At 57.0% G+C, this 15,258-nt stretch overlaps 1 protein-coding gene across 5 annotated transcripts in view; it reads right to left on the reverse strand.

Moving 5' to 3' along the window:
• TOGARAM2 (TOG array regulator of axonemal microtubules 2) overlaps window positions 1-15,258 on the reverse strand; it is a 46,427-nt gene that overhangs the window by 15,705 nt on the left and 15,464 nt on the right. For 4 of the 5 annotated variants that reach the window (XM_037066851.1, XM_037066850.1, XM_037066852.1 and 1 more), the window contains exons 7-14: window positions 12,606-12,652; window positions 10,157-10,323; window positions 7,208-7,352; window positions 6,828-6,992; window positions 5,150-5,303; window positions 4,314-4,419; window positions 3,375-3,610; window positions 1,406-1,564 (exon numbers count right to left, since the gene is read on the reverse strand). In XM_037066851.1, the coding sequence (XP_036922746.1) occupies window positions 1,406-1,564; window positions 3,375-3,610; window positions 4,314-4,419; window positions 5,150-5,303; window positions 6,828-6,992; window positions 7,208-7,352; window positions 10,157-10,323; window positions 12,606-12,652 (1,179 nt within the window). Of the gene's footprint in view, window positions 1-1,405; window positions 1,565-3,374; window positions 3,611-4,313; window positions 4,420-5,149; window positions 5,304-6,827; window positions 6,993-7,207; window positions 7,353-7,463; window positions 7,609-10,156; window positions 10,324-12,605; window positions 12,653-15,258 lie in introns of all 5 variants that reach the window. The other variant, XM_037066853.1, reaches the window with a different exon arrangement.

Genomic DNA, 15,258 nt, shown 5'->3' on the forward strand with positions numbered 1-15,258 from the left:
ACTTGGCACGGAAGGTGGCAGGTCCTCGGAGCATCAGAGATGTGGCACTGAGAGGGTGTGGGCTGGAGCCACAGGCTGGGACGCATGGGCGTTTCCTGGGGCGGGGGCCACCGGGAGTGAAGACACGATGCAGGGAAGTTGCTAAAGACACTCCTGTGGCCACCCGCCTTCAGAGGGCAGGTAGGGGGGATAAATGGCCCCAGAGGGACGATGAGAACCAGGGACTCAAGTGCCATGGAAACGAGAAGCATGGGTTCCAGGAAGGAAAACGAAGTGCCCTTAACACTGTCCGGGGTAAAGGGAAGGTCAGAGTGGAGAGGGGCTTGGATCTGGAGAGATACTGCACCTCGACTTCCATCCCCCACCAAAAATGGAAACAAGTCGACCCATACTGCACATTTCAGTCACGGCAAAACCATTCACCCAATTGTTCAGTTTACAAACCTAAACGTCACCTTTGCTCCCCCTTTGAGGGCCTCCCCACCCACCTCCTGTGGGCTCTGCCTTCAAAATACACCCAGATTCACCTTCCTCTCCCTGCAGCCAGCCTTCAGCACCTCTCTCCTGGACGACAGGGGAGCCGCCAACCAGCCTGGTGTCCCTCCACCATCCTGCCCTACCCAACCCCTGTCAACCCCCATGAGCAGCCAGAGAAGTTTGGTTTTTTTAGCAATTGTTTTTTGACTTTTTGTTGTTGTTGTTTTGTGCGGGGGAGCGGGGGGGGGGGTGCAGTGTTTGTTTTTTATGGGTTTTGGTTTGGTTTGGTTTGGTAAAAGGCTAGCAAGCAATTGAAGAAATGCTCAAACGAGCAATGGGGACACAAAGAATCCCCAAACAAGGAGCTGGCTGTTTACCCATCAGATCGGTGGAAGTCCGAGACCCTGGCACAGTCCGCCCTGGAGGCGGACGCACCTTGGGCCATACAGGAGGGAGCCACTTGCAGGAGGGGGCTACTTCTTGTGTTTTTCTCTATACCCCCTAGCCGTATCTAAAATTATCATATTTATTTGTTTACTGTTCATCTGCCCCACTAGAAGGTAAACTCCGAGAGCAGAGACCTAGTTTTTCTTATGCACTGTCATGTCCACCAGAAAGGGCGCTCCTTACATATCTCCTGAAAAAAGCCGCCTTTATAGAGAATGGAGCTGGGCACGGTCATGGTGGCCCCAGGGAGAAGGGAAGGCGGAATGTGGGGGTGAGGAGTGCCGGCCGTCCCCTGGGCAGGCCCGGCAGTCATGATGGGGACACATGGGCCAGCAGTAAGAAAAGGACACAGGTCTGTCCTCCCAACTGTCTGTCCACATGATCAGGGGAGGCTGCGCTGTGCTGGCCATGGCTGGCTGCTCACCGTATCTGCCCTGGCCCGGCCCGGTCAGCAGGCCCCAGCTCCCTGGCCCTGCATTACCTGGTGTCCTGGTTGGAGTCCTGTGCCAGTCTCACCAGGTTGTGCACCAGCATGTCCGTACTGTCCCTGCTGCCGGAGAGAAGCTTCTCGGCGCCTATCTGCTCCAGGACGGCTGAGAGGTGCTCGGCAGTGCACTTCCGGACTGAGGGGTTTCTGTGGCTGAACGAAAGGACCAAAGTTGAGGGCTCAGTCAGGGAGTGGGATGTGGGGTCCCCAGCCTGACACACATGGACCTACTATTGTGCGTCCACATTTCACACTGTGATGGGCTCCAAACTCTGTCCCCTGCGGGCCGAGGGGACTCTTTGAGGAAAGAGCAGAGCCTTCCTGACCATGGAACTCAGAAGACGACAGCCACCATGGGACAGGGAAGAAAAGTGAAGCCACCCAGTGCTCCCCAGCTATGCCTGTGCCCACCATTCTCTGCGCCTTCCCGAGCTTGCAGTCTGCCTTTGCGTAAATGCCCATTCCTGTCCTTGCATCTACCCGATCGGCATCTCCTCTGCCTTCCCTAGCACCCCCAGGCCGACCTAGATGTGCCCTGGGGTAGCACTGCCCCTGTCCCTTGGGAAGCTCAGGCGCAGCCCTGTGGCTCCCCAGTGGGGCTGGAGCTCCTGGGAGAGCACAGCTAGCCTCCTCCCCAGTTGAATCCCCAGCGCCCACAGGTGCTTGGCACATGCCGACATATAGTAGGAGCTTACTGTTGAGCTGAAGTGGGAGAGGAGAAAGGGACAGGAGGTTGACGGATGACTTGGCAGTCCTAACAGCAGGAACCTCAAATTTTACGCTAGAACTCCATCAGGGTGTCAACTCTTCTTTTTCATCTTTATCAAGCAGGGTCTCCTCATCCACAGTCGACTAGGCGCCGGGCCCCTTCCCCCGCCCCTACTGGATCCTTCCCTCTACCAAGGAGCACTCCCAGCTCTCCCTAGTCAGTGTGGGTCGGGCACCAGCGCCTTCAGCATCTGAATCAGCACCTGCCTTTGAGGGGATCCCCAGGAACTCAGAGCTCCCGTGAGGACTCCCCACCCCGGTTCCCGCAACACTGATCAATGATCTCAGGTGGCAGTGAGGGTGCTCTGCTGAGCACCTTCAACCATCGCCTCCTCAACTCCACAAGCTGCTGCTCTCCTCATCGTGCGGGTGTGGAAGCTGAGGCAACGGGAGGGACCCAGGACGAAGTACAGTTAATCTCTCCCACATTACAGCAGCCACCGCAGGCAGGTGACACACGTCAGGTGGGGGCAGGCCCTGCTCTAAGTGCTCTTTCCGGAATCAATTGCTTTACTCCTCACAACAAGTTTATTACTATTCCCATTTTACAGATGAGAGAACGGAGGCACAGGGGAGTTAAATAACCAGGACGTGACCCAGGCAACATGGCTCTGAGCCCCGAGCCCTTTGCACGGGCTGAGGCCCAGGGGCCTGCTGGCGGCTCCCCACACCCCGACACTCTCTGAGCTGCCTCCCAGCAGGAGTGAGAAGTGTCCGACCCACTTGTGGTTGACAGCGTTCTGCTGTCTGGGAGAAAGGGCTGGGGAAATGCTTTTGCTTCTTACCTGCGGGGACAGCAAACCCACTCATTAGGCCCCCTCTCCCACCCAGGAGAAGGCTGGGCACGCCCACTAAAGCATCACACCGTGTGCCTCGCTCTGCTGATGTCCCTCCCCATACAGGCAGAAACGGCAGTCCTCACACAGGCAGACCGGTCCCCAGGGATGTTACCACAGCCACTATGAGCTCCTCGGTTCTGAACAGAACAAAGCTCTCCCTCTCCAGTCAGGACCTCAGGTCTGTCCTGAGCTCACCCTGTCAGCTGGCTTGAGAGAGGTGGGGCAGAAGCCCCCCAGCTGAATGGGCGAAGCACTTGCTCCGTTCCCTCCCTCCTCTCCCATCCCAGGCCTGCCGCCCTCCCCTCCCCTTCCTGGACCGCCCTCACCCTTCACACAGCTAACTGGCTGCCACTTACTAGATGCCTGCTGAGGTGAGGGCCACCAGGGATCTCGCCGGGGTCACATGCTCCACCATGGCCCCCAGGGACCGGTTGGCCGCTCTCTGGATGAACTCGCTGGCGTTCCCCATCTTCTGCAGCAGGCAGCCGGCAATATCTTCAGCCTCCTGGTCCATATTCTTCTTCAAGGCCCGGAAGAGGTCTCCCAGGGTGCTGATGGCCAAGCGGGACACCTTGGAGCGGAGGTTGGTGACCTTGGAGAGAGACGGGAGAGGTGCCCTCCAGCACTGCTGGACCTGGAACGGCGCCCCACCCCAGGCCCAGTCCTGGCCATGCTGGAAAGAAAGCCCTGCGGCAGCTCTGGGCAGAACAGTTCCGTGTTTAAAATATTACTGTTGTTGTCATCATGATCACTCACTCCATCATCATCTGAAATTTGTACAATGGTCTTCAAAGCTCTTTTACAAATGACGTTCAATTCGATCTGCACAAGGCCCTCAGGGAACAACCTGTTCCCAGGGGGTTGGGGGCAGTCTCCATCTGTGATGAGGGGCATCTTACTGCCCGTCTGGTCCCAGGCCAGGCCCAGGCCAGGCCCAGCTCCCTGGGAGAGAGGGCCTGGGAAAAGCTACAGCCGCACTGAAGCTGGAGATCTGTCCCAGAACACGGCACCCTCCTCTGGCCTTCTGAGCACAGGGGACGATGCAGGGCTGTGATACGGAAGCAAGGAAACCCCAGCCTCAGTTTTCCAACCTGAGACACGGGTGGCTACCTCCCATCTCCGTGGCTACCTCCCATCTTTGTGGCTGAGAAATAAGTGGGGACATTCCTGTTCAAAGGAGCCATGGGTCCCTCGGTGGCCAGTATGTGACCCACTTTGGACCTCGGCCTTCAGAAAGGGGGGCTGGTGAGGGGCGGGCAGGATGCACAGTACACAGGCAGTCTGGGAGGCCTCACCTCCCCAGTCACGGCCAAGGACACTTCGTGCAGCCTCCCAGCAAGCACCTCTGAGTGACAGGCCGCCAGGCGTTGGATGCTCACCAGGCCCTTCTCCTTTGTGTGCCTGAGAATCAAGTCCAGGCCCCGTCACAGGCAGGTGGGGCAAGAGGAGCCCCACCCCTCCACAAGCCAGGGGCCCCTACACTGTTCTCTTCTCACCAGAGCAGGGTGGGAGCTGGTGGCCCCTAAGGCAGGGTGGCCTGGTATAACAACCAAGTGGAAACCTCAACAGTCCAGTAAAAGCCATTTTAGGGGGCCCATGGCTCAGCCTCCCCTAAAAGAGAATCCCCCCACCCCAGGCCCTGGGAGCACACCCAACACAAGCTGCCAGTGCCTGCAAGAGAAGGTACTGGAACATGAGGACTGGAGCCAGGGAGGGCTTCCCACCAACGTTCTGGACCCCAAGCCCCAGTTCTGCTTCCGACTCGGACCGTGTCCCCCAGCTCAGTGGCAGAGATGCTGGGGGCAGACCAAACATGTTGTGGAGAGAGAAGGGGCTGCGACCTTGCTAAAGAAGGTCACCCTGAAAGAAGCATGGAGCTATTTCTACTGGCCACGTGTCTACTGGCCATGCCTGACACCCACTGGTGGCAGTGTGCTGGGCTGTGGGGGTCACAGGGCAGACACGGGAGGCTGGACTCACACACACACATACATACACACACACACCCTCCTTTCCTGGGACCAGGCCCTGGCAGGGTGGGGGAGGGCAGGGAGGAGGTCAGCGGAGGGGCAGGAGCGGTTCTGCGGCTCTCCCCTGGCCGCAGCGCAAGGAGGGGAAGGTGTCACCTCACCAGTCGCTGCTGTCAAGGCACTGGAGGGCATCCATCAATGCCAGCTCGGGGTTGGAGAAAGGCCTCAGCTCCTTAAAGGCCCAAGGATCTGTCTCGTCCTCCTCGTCTTCCCACTCAGGCCACCCCAGACTCAGCACCGCGGGCAGTGAGTTTGCTGCGCCCACCGAAAGGAAGAGGAACGAGGGAGCTTTCACCAGGAGGACCCAAGGCTGGGTCCGCAGCACTGAGCCCAGCTTTAGGGGGTTGACGGGCACCAGGGGAAGGGGCTGGGCGAGGCGAAGAAGCCAGCACCTGGCTCCGCTCCCTGGGGGGCCATGCAGACTACCAACTCCACCTGCTGTCCCTTTCCTCCACTCCCGCCTCTGAATGAGATTGTAGGAGCAAACCAGCCTGTGGTGTGCTACTTGATGCCCTGTGATTACACCCATGCAGCCAGCGATGCACCCCCAGTCCTGCCCTACCGTGGCTGGGTGAGCGCAGCGGGTCTGTCAAGGAATGACTCCCCTGCTCGCTGGGGTGCCCTAACCTCACCAGGAGCCTAGGTTATCAGCTTCTCCTCCTCCCCAACCCCCACTCTCCATCCTTCCTGAGGGCAGTGAGGTGGTCCCAGGCAGGTGGCCAGAGGAAGCAGGGGACGGGAAAGCAGCCAGGCTCCTGCAGTCGGTCGAGATGCGGCCCAATTTGCAGGACTGACCAAAATACTTGCATGGTGTTTTTCTTCCAGTTAAGCCGCTTTCCGAATCCCACACCCATTCATTTTAAAGAGAAATTTATGCCACTACCATCACAGGTAAACTAACATTATTTATCATAAAACATGGTAAATATTCGCAGTGGAAGTAAAAGAACGTCATGAACTCCCCTATAAAATTGCAGCCTGCACCTGACATCTCAAGCCTGAAGGAAGAGCTCTGTTTGAAAAGGACACGGTGTCTGCAAGTCCTACACGCAGGCCAAAGCAGACCCGACGCACCTCCGCACAGAAGGAGAATGAATGAGGAGGGAGGCAGGTTGGTGCATTTCTGGCCCAAGAACGATGCCTGCTCTCCCATCGAGGTCCCACCACACCCGCACTTAGAGAAACTCTCAGCCAGGTTGGCGGTTTCCGATGTTCCTTCACAGCAGAATCTTTTTAAGTGAAATCTCACGTGGAGGCCCAGTGTAGGAAAAGCGAGGCAAAAGAGACATTCCTCTGTTGGAAAAGGGATGGAGCCCCCCTCGGCCCCTTCCTGAACATCTCACAGAATCTTTGGGTCCTCAGATCCAGTCTGTGCCCAGCACTGTCTGGCCCTGACGTCTCACAAGGCAACATGCAGGAACCCACGGTCTTCCCAGAACCCTCTCTCTTCTTCTTCCTGGTGTTCGCAGCTACTTTTGTGGATGCTGTTTCCTAGCATCTTGGTCCTGGTGCTCTGGTGAGTCCTCCAGGACATGATGCATAGGGTGGGTACACCTGTCCACCTGCCACATATGTCTGGTGGGGGTACCCTGGGTCCCCAGCCTGGCCCATAGATGCTCTGACTCCCAGACTCTGTTCCTGTGTCTGATGAGGGGACCGCCACCCCTACTCTAACCTGGACAGAGCGGAGCAGCCAAGTTCACCCATGCCATGCCACCGCATCCAAAGACAGCCCAGCAAGAAGGACCCGTGCACCCCGCTGGCCGGTCTGGGCCCCACCTGAGGCATGGCGGGCGAAGCTGGGCTCCTGCCTGCTGACAGGGATGCTGGGCAGGGAGGCCCGGTTGGCTCGCTTCCTCAGGATGATGCCAAAGTTGTTTCTGCGGGGGCTGCTTATCCCTGTGGGCACAGACAGGGCCCCCCTGCTCCGGAGGGGAAGCAGGCCTGTGGAGGCAGAGAAAGCCCTAGGATGGAGCCGGTTCCGTCTGACCCATGGACCCGTGCCCTCCTTCGGAAATGGGCCCAAGAGCAGGCTTCAAGGGAGCAGGGCGGCTCCCTGCCTGCACCTGGTGGAGAGCCGGGGCAGCCTCTCTTTTGGCCGAGGCCTTGGCCACGAAGCCTCCCCAGCCCCAGAGAATCCTGCCCCAGGTTCCCAGTACCTTCCTTCACCAAGCCTCTGCGGGCGCCCAGGCTCCGGGCCGTGAGCTCCTGCTCCCTCTCGGGCTCCTTCGCTCTCACGTCCAGCTCCTTCACCTGCTTTGCCCGCATCTTCTCCTGGGCGGACTTGGAGATGGTGACCTGGACCTGGCACAAGGTCAAGGCAAACTCNAGAGCCGGGGCAGCCTCTCTTTTGGCCGAGGCCTTGGCCACGAAGCCTCCCCAGCCCCAGAGAATCCTGCCCCAGGTTCCCAGTACCTTCCTTCACCAAGCCTCTGCGGGCGCCCAGGCTCCGGGCTGTGAGCTCCTGCTCCCTCTCGGGCTCCTTCGCTCTCACATCCAGCTCCTTCACCTGCTTTGCCCGCATCTTCTCCTGGGTGGACTTGGAGATGGTGACCTGGACCTGGCACAAGGTCAAGGCAAACTCCATTACTCCTGGGGTCCCAAATGTGCTTTCCATACTTTCATTCATTTAATCGTGTGCCAGTCACTGTTCTGAAAAGAAAATGACAAAGTCCTTGCTCCCAATAAGCCGCCATGGAGAGGGGAGCCCAGGAGACAAAGAACAGACAGACTGGTCTGTAAGGACAAGCAATGCATGCCAGCAGGAAGCAAGGCCCAGAGGGTGACGGGCTTCTGTTTTAGGTAGGAGGGCCCAGGGGGACTAACTGAGGAGGGGAAGTGTGGGCAGACATGGAAATGAAGTGAGGCAGCAGGGCGTGCAGAATTCGAGAAGTGTTCTTCCCAGAGAGAACAGCCAGTGCGAACTCCCTGAGGCTGGAGTGCGCCGGGTGTACACGGAGCAATGAGGAGGGCGCTGGCTGGAGCACCCAAGGCAGAAGGTGACAGGCCATGGGCTGGCAGTGGCAGGGTGGGGGCAGGAGTGAGCATGCCCTGGGCTCGGAGGCCCGTGGTGAGGACTTGAACTTTTCCTCTGAAGGACAGGGCGAGCCCCTGGGGGTTCTGTGCGGAGGGGTGACATGATCTGACTTCCATTGGCAGAGGGGTTCTAAGTGTTGTTTTTATAACTAATTTTGAAATAATTGAAGGCTCATGAGAAGCTGCAAAAATAGAACCAAGAGTCCCCATGTGATGGGGTGACGGGCTTGCTCAAAGGTAGCGGGAACGGGCCAGCAGACTGGCCTGGTCTGGACCATTGCAAAGCAGAGCCCGCTGCCCTTGCTGACGTGCGAGCTGTGTGATGGGAGGGCAAAGGGAGGCAGGACGGGCCTGAGACTTTTGGCCGGAGCAACTGGATGGCTGGGGTTGCCTTTTATTGCTGAGAGGGGACACTGAGAAAGAGAGGGGACACTGAGAAAGAGAGTTTGGGGGGGGTAATGTTTCAACAGTTGAGTTTTGAAAAAGGTAAGTTTCAAAGATAACTAGATACCTAAATGGGATGGTGAGCATCCATCCATACACACACACACACACACACACACACACACACACACACGTATATATATAGCTTATACATACAATTATATATGGTAATTTAAGGTTATATATTGTATGTTATATACATAATTTGAACTGCTACTTGATGTCCAAGGAGATCTGGGCTGGAAGGGACACTCAGAAGTCCTCAGCAGATAGATGGCACTTGATGCCACCAAGTGGATCAGGTCACAGGGCTCAGTATAAATGTGTAAGAGTCCAGAAGTCTGAGCTCTGGGGGCCTGAGACATGCACAGTTCAGGATTGTGAAGAGGGCTGGCCAAGAGGGGGCTGCCTTTGATGTAGGCAGAGAACCGAGGAAGAAGCCTCCATCCCGAGGTGGGGAATTCAAGTAGAACCAGCTAGAAAGGCTGCTGAAGGGACAAGTTAAAAAAGGACTGTGCTCCACCCCTGGGACAGTGGCAGTCATCAGTGACCTTGAGGTGAGCTGTTTCAGGGGGCGGTGGGGACTCAGACCCAGCTGCAGTGGGCTCAGAAGAGAGTGGGTTCTGGTTTTCTAGAGTCATTCTGGTTTCATTCTGTTTTGTTAAGAGGAAAGAAGCAACAGAGAGTTAAGATGCTGATAGGAAGGATCCGATTTCTAGGAGAATATTGCTTTTGCAAGAGAAGGAACACAGTGCTAGAGGTGAAATATTAGATGGACTGAGCTAGAACAACAGGAGACGGTGGTGAGTGAATGAGCGCTTGAACTTGAGATGCTGGGAGAGGTGAAGTCATTCCCAGCACCATGGTCTCCAGTCTCCGATGTGACCCAGGAATGAGTAACTAGTGTGAGGTGGGGGACAGGGTCCTTCCGCTGCACTGGATCATTCCTCCCCCATCTCACCGTCTGTCGCCCTCACCGCCGTGGGAGGGTGGCCCTCACCTCAACCTCGTCACCACCGGACTGAGCCCTAACACCGCACATGCGCACAGCAGGCCTTCGAAGTGTGCTCGGTGCACTTCCACATCCCTGCGTCAAAGGGGAGCACACGTCCCCCTCACAGTGACCCTCCCAGCTTTACTAAACTCATTCAGGAAAGAGAATCATCTGGGCCAAGGTCACCTCAGAAGTGCAAACTATCTGTCAGCCTGTCAAGCACAGCCTTTGGCTGATGTCTGTCTCAGTCAGCTGCCTCCGGGTTGCTATCTTGGGTGTTGGCTCGAATTACTCAGCTTGGTTCACCTAAGCCCCCCTGCACTGCCCTCCACATCCTGCTTCCTCTGAACCTCGAGTGACCTCCTTCCGCCCTCCCTCACTGCTGCCCTGGGCTCCCCCCACGCTGTTCTCTTCCCTTCATCTAGTACCCCTCTCCCCTCCTCTCTCTTTTCTCAGCCTTCTCTCCCGAAGGCTGTCTACAGGTTCCGGCCTTAAGTACCAGGGGCAGCTGCCTTGACGTTCTTCCTTGCCTTCCTCAAGCTGGACCCACACTGGTATGTTTCAAAAACACGCTCGCCTTCAGCCCCAGGTCCACTTTGGCCCTGACTTCCTCCTCCTCTGGATTCCCAGATACCTTGGTGCTGCTCTCCTTCTGGTCCTCTTCCTTTAGCGGGGGGTGGGCGTCCTTGGCGTGGCCAGAGGAGAAGGCTGTCCGTGTGGGAGCAGACTGAGATGAAGGCACAGTGGGCTTCTCGGGGGCAGCAGACCTGTTTCTGATGGGCAGGGCTAAAGGTTTTGGCTCTGAGGAGTCAAGGACAAGAAGAGAACTGAAGACACCCAGCACCCTGACCAGCAGCTGTCCCTTTGGGAAGCCCTGAGGCTCTATGACCCTGTGACTGATGTGACATTTTAGTGCCTCAGCCCTCTACCCCCAATTCTTCTGCCCAACACTCCCTGGATGGAGAAAGACCCAAGTTAAGTTCACTGGACAGAGAAGCCCTGACGGGTGTAGCACAGGCGTCCACAGACCGATGTCCCCTCCTGTCATGCATCCATCCACCCCTTCATTCATTCACTCAGTAATTACCGCACACCTCATCCTAATACAGGGAAGGCGGGGAGGAAGCCTGGCAAGACACAGACAGGGCCATCCGATCCGTTACCGAAGTGGTTTAAGGTATTTCCTGAGAGTATAAATCCGTCTTACCTGGGAGGTCGGCCCCTGAGGAAAAAATGAAATGAGCCCTGGCCGTCTCCTGCCATCGTACACCTGCCTGAGCCTGCGACCCAGCACGAAGGGACGAAGGGACAGAGAGCGGGGCCCGGTCTCTCATGTTATAGACGGGAAAGCTGGGGCAGCGACCCTCGGGTGCTCTTGGGACACAGACTCATCTCCAAATGACATCGATCCACACTATTTCTTCATCATTCCCTATTTCCCCGATCTAGTGACTTTAAAAGTACATTTCTTATCATGGAAGTAGGGCAAGGGCAGGGTTGCTCGTCTTCTTTTAATGACAGAAATGCTAACCAGTTTCTCCCGCTCACAAACTTTGGAGCTCACTGCCCTTGGGTGAACCTGCAAATCAGGGGTCTGCTGGGTTGGGGGCCACCCTCTGGGGCTGCTTGAGGCTGAAAAGGACGTCTGAGTCTGGGGCCCTGCGGAGTCCCCAGGTCACCCTGGTCCTCTGCTCGGCCCATGCCTTCTGTGAAGGTTCCCTGTGCTAGATGCAAGGAGCACCCAGGCTCTGCAGAAGGATCAATGGCCAAGGAGGTCGGGGCCTGGCTAGCCGAGGGCACAGGTGCCCTGGTGCCAGCTGACCAGGGCAAGAGCTGTAGGAAGCCACGAAGTTTGGGGCAGCCCTCAGCTCCAGACAATACCACGCGAGCCCCTCTGGGCCAGGGGTGTTACATGTACTGGGCAATATTACTCCCAGCTAGCCACTGGAGAATCAGGGAGCCCTTTAAGGATGTTGCTGCTTTGAATCCCCCCTCCTCACCTACACCTCCTGGAGACAGATACCCTGGGAAGCCTTGTCCAAGGACCCTGCCCCTGCTGGCAGGCTGTGGGGACCTGACTCCTCAAGCAGCAGGTAGTCGGGCAGATGTAGGAATGGTCACGGACCAGGGTCTCCTGCCCCAAGTCCCCACACCAGCACTCTCAGAGTTGGCTCTGGGGGACCCTTAGGGTGCCAGGGTGAGTCACACCAGAATGCTGAGCTCACCCGACGAAGCCCATCCTGGAAAGCGGGGGACGCAGCCACCACAGAGGTCTCTGTGCCAGGCCTGCCTCTAGGGCCCAGCTGCTCATCCTGACCCTGGGGCCTCTTGGACCACAGCGTGCACCTCACCAGCTGACCCGCTGCTGAGTTGATTACGGGAGTGACCTGCCGGGAAGCTGGACTAGGAGTCCACGCCTCTCGCTGGTGAGGCCAGGCTCAGGGTGCCCTGCCAAGGTCCCTTTACCTAACCTGCCCAGGGCTCAGCTTCCAGCCACCTTGCCCGCCTCTCCCCAGTTGGGCCACCAGGGTAGAGAGCCTCCTCCTCCCTCGTCTAAGCCTGTCTCCCTGCCTCCCTCCCAGCCCCGTTGGCCCTGTTCCCCTGACACTGAAACCGTCTGGCTGACTTAGGGGTTTGTGGGGTGTGGGTGAACTTCCATCTCTGTCTGGCCAGGAATGCCCTCCTCCTCTGGCCTAACATGGTGCCGGGCCAGCCACTTGGATGTGCGGTTTCAGAGCCACACATCCGAGTGCCGACGTGACAGGTTGGCGGCCTTCCACACTCCTAGGCCAGGACCAGGTCTGGCTCCCTGAGCCTCAGTCGTCCCTTCGTCAGCCAAACAGGGACAGCGCCTCCTCTCTCAGCTGGGTCCTTGTGAAGCTCCTCACACTGGTGCCTGTCAACACTTGGGCACAGCCGGGGCCACCATGTGGCACGACAGCCGACATCAGCATCCCCAAACAAGAAGTGAGGGGGTAGGTCTGACAGCTCCCAGGTCTCTTCTGGACCTAATTCTGACCCCGCAACCCAGCATAGGAACCCGAGTTGAATGACAAGTGGGGGTGCGTGTGGAGAGTACATACCGAGAGATTTAGGGGTCTTCTCCCGAGGCCCACTCTCCCGAACCAATCTTAAAAGAATGGGGCAGAAAACAGCACCGTGAGCAAAGACAAGGGAAAGCTGCAGCCATAAGGAGCACTGGGTAGTAGGCAGCTCAAGGACAAGGTGACGGCCAAGGTGGGGGACCCTGTGGAGGGGGGCCCTGTAAAGAGGCTCTTGGCCAGGGGTTCAAAGCCACAGTAATGCACCTCCTTCCACAAACTCAAGGTCAAGCTGGGTGTCCAGACACAGATCTGAGCCCCATTTTTTAGCTGCACGGATCCTCGGTTCCCCAGGAAGCCAATGGGTAGGCAGGAACTGCTCCGTCTCAAAGGAAGCCCACCCCCATTGTGAACTGCACTGGGTCAGGGTTGAGTCTCCTCCCAGCTCAGAGCAGGCTGAGCTCAAGTCCTCCAGACTTACCCCTCCTCATGAAAGCCTGACCCTTAAATGCCCCTCCCATGTACCCCAAGAGGGACTGACCCCCTTCGCAGCTGATGGGAAATCCCTGCTGTTTGTCTTAGAGCTTCAATCCCAAACTGCCCACCGGGAAGGAATAGATGGGCATTCCTGTGCTGGTTTTAATTGTTAGTATTTTCAATAGGCAGCACCATGTACTCATTCAACAGATACCTGGATTTTTTAAAAGATTTTATTTGTTTATTTTTAGAGAGAGGAAGAGGGAGAAAGAGGAGAGAATCTTCCCAGCCTGATCAAGATTGCCTGCCACTGGGCTCCCCAGAGTGGCAAGCAGACTTCTGTCTTAGCACTTAGCTAAGCACTTAGCACTTCCAGGCCACGGTTCAGTTGTAAATCCGCCCCATGAGCGACTAGAATAGAGCTGCCGGGCCTGGTTTGGCTTTGTTTCTGCAGCACCTGGCAGATAGTAGGTACTTACTGTATTTTTCAGACCATAAGACGCACCTGGGTCTTAGAGGAAAATAGGAAAAAATATTTTGAAGGAAAAAAGTGGTAAAATATTTAATACCATAAATAACATAATATTTCACCAATGTAAATGTAAACAGAACTCAACAGCAGCATTAGCAACCTTATTCCTTTCAAATTTAGGGAGGGCGGGGGAGGTGCATCTTACAGTCCGAAAAATATGGTAATCGTTTTAAAGTGCATCAGTGGAAGGATGGATGGAAGGATAGACAGATGAGTGGATGGACAGGTGAAAGAAGTAACTAGGCTCCTCCCCACCCGTTTGCTAGAGCGTCTCACAAGGCCAGTGCAGAGAAGGCCGGGTCCCCTCCCAACAGCAGGGGGGCAGATCTTTATGATGTGATGACCCCCTTCAGGTGCCAAGCTTGGCAGCACAGGAGCCGCAGGGATTTGGAGGTACGGCCCCTGCCCTGAAGTACTCCGAGTTAAAGAACAGAATGGGTTCAAATGAAAGTTGAGCAAATCAGTGCAAGGCTGTGCTCAGACCCTCCAGGGGCTCCATACCGTGTGGACCCTGCAGAGAAGACGCCTCCCTCCTTACCACCCCAAGGAGGGCAGGGAAGGCCTTAGAGGGAGGGCCGACCTGGAGCTGGGGCTTAAAGAACAATAGGAACTGAATGGGGGGTGTGGCAAGGGTTGGAGCTTCAGGGATGCAGAGAGGGAGGTGCCACTTAAGGCTCGGGCGAGTCCACAGGGGTCTGGTGTGTGGGGGGGTTCCTGCAGAGTGGCACAGGAGAAAGGGTGTGGTGTGGTGGGCTGGGGCACCTCTAAGCGCAGGCCAACGAGACTCGTCTTTAAGCGGCTGGCACCAGAAAGTCAATACAGGTGAAGTGCATGGGCGAGGTGTATGGGGTGAGGGGTGAACGAGAAAGATTAGAATGCAGGGCCCCGAAGGGCTGCAAGAAGACAGGTTCAGAGCCATGGGGAAGGGGGAGGAGATCAGTAAGTGAGAACTGAGAGGAAAGGTAGGGTCAGGGGAGAGGTGGGAACTCTCATCTTTTCCTTGTTGTTCAGGAAAGACTTGGTGGGTGTGATGATCTGTTAGGAACGGCAGGCAGTAGGGGCAAGAGTCAAAGATGGCGCCCAACTGGGAAGACATGGAAGATGCCTGCCGGTGGTGGAAGTTCGGAGGTCGGAGGCCGTGGGAGGGAGGAGGTTGGGGGAGACAGGAGGTGCTGGGTGGTGCTGCCCTGATGGTGGCACATCCCCCCTTCCCGTGCCCCTCCCCCCAACACTGGATCTGCATCAGCAGTGAGGACTGGGGATGCCCAGCAGGAGGGTAGAGCATGGAGCTTGACTCTGGGGAGGCCTCAGGGCACAGCAGGGGCGTGGAAGCCACCCACACAGAAAAGATCCCAGGGAAGGACAAGCAGATTGGAGATGGGGCCCTGGAACAAATCTCAGAAATGGCCACCTTTAAGAGATGGATGGGGAGGGCATGTGGGAGGGCACCTGGAAGGTGGAGAAGCAGACACAAGGAAGCAGGAGAAGGAGGGAGAGTTCAAAGGCATTGGCAGCTCAGAGCGGTGTGTCAGCCACTGGTCTGGAGACAGAGAATCATCCCAGCCCCCAAGAATGCCTCTCAGGGGAGAAGGGGCAGCCGTCTAAGCAGCAAAGGAGGGGCCGTCTGACGGTGGGGAAGCAGAGGTGGTGGAGCAGGCCACAGTGAGCGCCACTCGGAGAGCCCAA

The sequence above is a fragment of the Sturnira hondurensis genome, unplaced genomic scaffold, assembly GCF_014824575.4.
Source record: "Sturnira hondurensis isolate 20B ecotype Veracruz unplaced genomic scaffold, ASM1482457v3 Scaffold0016663, whole genome shotgun sequence".
Lineage (NCBI taxonomy): Eukaryota > Metazoa > Chordata > Mammalia > Chiroptera > Phyllostomidae > Sturnira > Sturnira hondurensis.